The 6,000-nt window shown below is 52.0% G+C and overlaps 1 protein-coding gene across 6 annotated transcripts in view; it reads right to left on the bottom strand.

Annotated features, from left to right (window-relative positions):
* Positions 1-5,383, bottom strand: part of KNDC1 (kinase non-catalytic C-lobe domain containing 1) — a 164,909-nt gene extending 159,526 nt beyond the window's left edge. For all 6 annotated transcript variants that reach the window (XM_029061503.2, XM_029061499.2, XM_029061501.2 and 3 more), the window contains exon 1: positions 5,273-5,383. In XM_029061503.2, coding sequence (XP_028917336.1) covers positions 5,273-5,374 — 102 coding nt within the window. In that variant the 5' untranslated portion in view covers positions 5,375-5,383. The remainder of the gene's footprint in view (positions 1-5,272) is intronic.
* Between the last annotated feature and the right edge of the window lie 617 nt (positions 5,384-6,000).

Genomic DNA, 6,000 nt, shown 5'->3' on the forward strand with positions numbered 1-6,000 from the left:
GCCTACCTACTCTGTGGTATTATACTCTGTACTCTCCCAACTGCTTAGTTCAGTGCCCTCCACACAGAAAGCGCTCAATAAATACCACTGATTGATTCCTATCACTGCCATTGCTACTATTGCCACCATCCTCACTTAAATTCTCTGTGCCTCAGTTACCTCATCTGTAAAATGGGGATGAAGACTGTGAGCCTCACGAGGGACAACCTGATGACCCTGTATCTACCCCAGTGCTTAGAACAGTGCTCTGCACATAGTAAGCGCTTAAATACCAACATTATTATTATTATCCTCTAAGTGATCCCATCTGATTTTTGATTTGATCTCTTCAGCTGATTGTCAACTACAGTCCTCTGACACAAGGCCTAACTTTGATTTGTGAGTGTGGGAAGGAAAAGGGGAGGAACTTATGAAAAGATGCAAGTAGGAAAGGGCTGGAGAGCAGCAATCATCCAGTCATATTTACTTTTATTTTTTAGTGGTATTTGTTAGGCATTTCCTATGTACTAAGTTCTGGGATAGATGCAACTTAATTGGGCTCTCCTCCCCTGTTCTCTCTCCCTCCCTCTAGGCTCGCGTCTCCTCCTGCCTTCAAGACATCTGTACTTGGATGTCCTCCCGTCACCTCAAACTTACCATGTACAAGACTGAGCTCCTTATCTTCCCTCCCAAACCCTGTCCTCTCCCGGACTTTCCCGTCACTGTAAATGGCACAGCCCTCCTTCCCGTCTCACGAGCCCGTAACCTTGGTGTCATCCTTGATTCGGCTCTCTCATTCACCCCACATATCCAATCTGTCACCAAATCCTGCCGGTCTCACCTTCACAATCACCAAGATCCGTCCTTTCCTCTCCATCCAAACCGCTACCACATTAGTACAATCCCTCATCCTATCCTGACTGGACTATAGCATCAGCATCCTTTCTGGTCTCCCAACCTCCTGTCTCTCCCCATTTCAGTCCATACTTCACTCTGCTGCCCGGATTATCTTTCTACAGAAACATTCTGGGCATGTCACCCCCCTCCTCAGAAACCTCCAGTGGTTGCCTGTCAACCTCCGTATTAAACAAAAACTCCTCACTATTGGCTTCAAAGCCGTCCATCCCCTCGCCCATTCCTACCTCACCGCCCATCTCTCCTTCTACAGCCCAGCCTGCACACTCCGCTCCTCTGCCGCCGTTCACCTTCTCACTGGGCCTCGTTCTCGCCCATCGCACCGTCGACTGTTGGCCCTCGTCCCACCTCTGGCCTGGAATGCCCTCCCTCCCTCCTCAAATCCGCCAAACAATTACACTTCCCCCCTTCAAAGCCCTACTGACGGCTCATCTCCTCCAAGAGGCCTTCCCAGAGTAACCCTCTCCCGCTTTTCCTTGGCTCCCCCTCCCTTCCGTGTCACCTTGACTCCCTCCCTTTACTCTACCCCCCTCTCCCTGCCCCACAAAACGTGTATATATGTACATATCTATAATTCTATCTATATGCTTGTTTAAATAAAAAAAATTATGGTATTTGTTAAGCGCTTACTATGTGCAAAGCACTGTTCTAAGCGCTGGGGGATACAAGGTGATCAGGTGGTCCCACGTGGGGCTCACGGTTTTAATCCCCATTTGGCAGATGAGGTAACTGAGGCACAGAGAAGTTAAGTCACTTGCCCAAGGTCACACAGCTGACTAGCAGCAGAGCGGGGATTAGAACCCGTGACCTCTGACTCCCAAGCCCGTGCTCTTCCCACTGAGCCATGCTGCTTCTCAACAGCTTGTTTACTTGTTTTGATGTATATATAATTCTGTTTATATTGATGCCTGTTTACTTGTTTTGATGTCTTCTTCCCCCTTTCTAGACTGTAAACCTGGTGTGGACAGTGATTGTCTGTCTTTATTGCTGAATTGTACTTTCCAAGCGCTCAGTGCAGTGCTCTGCACACAGCAAGCGCTTAATAACTATGAATGAATGAATGAATGAATGCATGCCTGAATGAATGAATGAATCGGGTTAGCACAGTCCCTCCACATGGGGTTCACAGTCTTTACCCCCATTTTGTAAGTCAGGTAACAGAGGCACAGAAAATACAATAATAATAATAATATTATAAGAAGAAGAATACTTGTTAAGCACTTACTACATGCCAAGCACTGTTCTAAGAGCTGGTGTAGAAACAAGGTAATCAGACTGGACTCAGTCCCTGTCCCACATGAGGCTCCTACTTTTAATCCCCAGTTTACAGTTGAGGTAACTGAGGCTCAGAGAAGTTAAGTGACTTTCCAATGAGCCACGCTGCTTCTCAACAGCTTGTTTACTTGTTTTGATGTGCATATATCTATAATTCTGCTTATATTGATGCCTGTTTACTTGTTTTGATGTCTTCTTCCCCCTTTCTAGACTGTAAACCTGGTGTGGACAGTGATTGTCTGTCTTTATTGCTGAACTGTACTTTCCAAATGCTCAGTACAGTGCTCTGCACACAGCAAGCGCTTAATAAATATGAATGAATGAATGAATGAATGAATGAATGAATGAATCGGGTTAGACACAGTCCCTGTTCCACATGGGGTTCACAGTCTTTACCCCCATTTTGCAGGTCAGGTAACTGAGGCACAGAAAATACAATAATAATAATATTATAAGAAGAAGAATGCTTGTTAAGCACTTACTACATGTCAAGCACAGTTCTAAGCGCTGGAGTAGATACAAGGTAATCAGACTGGGCTCAGTCCCTGTCCCACATGAGGCTCCCACTTTTAATCCCCATTTTACAGTTGAGGTAACTGAGGCTCAGAGAAGTTAAGTGACTTGTCCAAGGTCACACAGCAGACAAGTGGTGGGGCTGGGATTAGAACCCAGATCCTCTGACTCCTAGGCCCCGGGCTCTTTTCGTTAGGTTGCACTGTCTCCGTACTGAGCCCTTACTATGTGCAAGGCATTGAACTAAAGGCTTAGGAGAATACATTGCAACAGTGTTGGTTAGATACATCCTCTGCCCGCAAGGAGCTTACATTATCTAGCTATGTTCTAACTCTACAGGGCTTGGGGCAAGATACATTCTCGGTATCACTAATGGCCCCTAGCTGGGCCCCACACAGATTTCAATTAGCCTCAAGCTAGAACAGGAGCTTCTTTCTTAATATTTGGCAGCTTTTATAGAAACGCAAAAAGCACTGTAGAATTCTAGCAGATTTTGCAAAAGTAAACACTGGCGTGCCTCTGCAGAGAGACCTTTTAAAATTTGCTCTTCGACTCATATCAGAACTTAACCAAAGGCCTAAGCTTTCACAACCCACTCAAAAAGTGTGATGAGATTACCACAAAATATTCGCAAATGAGCCCCCTTTTCAGAATGCCATCGGTGTTTACAGGACCTGTTTCTCACAGCTCTCACTGGGTGCTACTTGGGGGCCCGTTCTCTGGCTCCATAACTCGCCCATAACCAACGAAGAGATCTGCAGGAAAACAACAGCTAAATCTAGGGCAGACCAGAGGCCTAAATCCATGACCGCATCGCTCGGCTACATTCACCGGCAAACAGTATCTTCTTGTTTATTCGGCACGACTGATGAATAAAAACATGACGGGATGAATACGTTTATCATCGATTGAAGGAAGGCATTCATGATGCAGCTGCCTCAGAAACGGAGTGTTTTCCTCTCGTAGCCTTCTTCTTGCTCAGATCAGGGCAAATAAAGCTATCATTACAGGTACCGGCTCTCACTTTGCTTTCCTGGGCCTTCTTTCTCCTAATCCCTCAGTGAAGGCAAGCCCGGATTTCAAAGATCTTTCTTTTACTATGACACTTCCTCCCACCACACATTTGGATTTCGCTCTATTTTTTTTTTTTTTGGTGGGGGAGGGGGTTTGGGTGACCCAAGAAAAGGCGCTTCATAATTTTTGGCAGTTAAAGTCAACCCAACTATTCTTTCATCCCTAAACTGCAAAGACACAAGTTTTAGAGCTAGGGAAAAGACATCCTGTTTTCTTAAAACGTCAATTCCAGCAGCTTCGCTGAGAAAGAAAGAAAAAAAGGGTTCTCCCTGTTAGGGGTGGATGACCCACCTAGCATTCAGCATATCAGTGACCAAGTCACAGGGGCGAGTACTTTTGAAAAGCGATATAATGGGGAGGGGGAGAAGGGGTCGCAATAACTCCCAGGGGGATCCCGAGGAAGGGATGTCACCTTGTCCTGAGCTAACCCCATCCTATGCCACACCACACGGCTCTTCTTTGCCTCTGGATTAAAACCTCCAGCACAGACTAAAGCCATCCATTTTATTAATTCACCTTTCGCATCCAAGACAGGTGTCCACCGGAGGGGACTGGGGGAAGGGGCTTGAGTTTTTCAGGAACAAGTGGCGGTGGACTTGATCCGAGACCCTGAAAGCGGAACGGCTCTGCCCTGCCCTGCCCATCAGCCCACTAGTTGAGCACTTGTCTGAGTTAGGAGAAAGTTGGGTCTCCGGTGGACCGGGGGGGTCGAGGGGGGTCACTCCAGATCGTCCCCAACTCATGGCCGAGGAGGAAAGAGGGACGAAAGGAGTAGAGGGATGAAGGGAGGATGGAGGGAGGGGAGGATGGAGGGAGGATGGAGGGGGGAGAGGATGGAGGGAGGTTGGAGGGAGGATAGAGGGAGGATGAAGGGAGGGTGGAGGGAGGATGGAGGGGGAAGGAGGGATGGAAGGAGGATGGATGGAGGATGGAAGGAGGGAGGAGAGGATGGGGAGAGGATGGAGGGAGGAGAGGATAAGGGGGAATGGTGGGAGGATGGAAGGAGGTTGGAGGGAGGATGAAGAAGGGTGGAAGGAGGATGGACAGAGGGCGGAAGGATGGAGGGAGGGAGGATGGACGGAGAGAGGATTGAGGGAGGACGGAGGGAGGACAGAAGGAGAGGACGGAGGGAGGATGGTGGGAGGATGGAAGGGAGTTGGAGGGAGGATGAAGAAGGGTGAAAGGAGGATGGACAGAGGATGGAAGGATGGAGGGAGAGAGGATGGAGGGAGGACGGAGGGAGGACGGAAGGAGAGGATGGAGGGAGGATGGGTGGAGGACGGAGGGAAGACGGAAGGAGAGGATGGAGGGAGGATGGATGGAGGGAGGACGGAGGGAGGACGGAAGGAGGACGAGGGAAGGAGAGGATGGAGGGAGGACGGAGGGAGGACGAGGGAAGGAGAGGATGGAGGGAGGACGGCGAGGAGGGGGTAGGGAGCAGGCAGGGAAGGAAGGAAGGGAGGGAGGGAGGGAGGGAGGGAGGGAGGAGGCGGTTGGGGCGAGGTCCCGGACTCACCTCGTCCTCCAGCAGCGTAGGGAGAGGTTCGAAGCCATAGAAGTCCAAATCCTTGGCCTCCTCCTCGTCCAGGTGGTCCACGGAGGGGGCCGCCTCCTCCATCCTGGCGGGGCCTGGGGAGGGGGGTCCTGGGGGGTCCTGGGGGGGGGCAGGACTGACCCACCTCCTCTTCCTCCTCCTCCTCCTCCTGCCGCTGCTGCTGCGAGAAGCCCCCCCCCCTCCTCCCTCCCCTCCCCCCGGGGGGCTCCTGCGGCCTCTGATTGGGCGGCTCAGCCCCGCCGCCCTAGGTCTGTCCCTCCCCCTGATTTCTCCCTCGGCCTCCCCGCCTCCCCCGCCACCCCGGGCCGGGTCCCTGCCCACCGCCGGGGCCGGGGGACCCTGGGACTGCCCCTTTCCCCCCGCCCCCCGCCCCCGGAGCGGCTACGTACGCGACGCCTCCATGGCAACGCGCCCCCGGCCCAGCCTGCATCGGAGGAGACCCCTCCTCCCCAACCCCCAACCCCCAACCCCCCTCCCCCGGCTCCGGACGCAGCTCCCGGGACCCAGGGGGACCCAGGGGACCCAGAGGACACGGGGGACACAGGGGACACACTGCCTGCACCCCCCCCAGAAATCCCTCCATCCCCCCCAGAAGCCCCTTCATCCCCCCCGGGTCCCCCCGGAATCCCCTCCATCCCCCTCGGATCCCCCCCAGAAATCCCTCCATCCCCCCTCCCCCCCCGATCCCT

The sequence above is a fragment of the Ornithorhynchus anatinus genome, chromosome 3 (genome assembly GCF_004115215.2).
Source record: "Ornithorhynchus anatinus isolate Pmale09 chromosome 3, mOrnAna1.pri.v4, whole genome shotgun sequence".
Lineage (NCBI taxonomy): Eukaryota > Metazoa > Chordata > Mammalia > Monotremata > Ornithorhynchidae > Ornithorhynchus > Ornithorhynchus anatinus.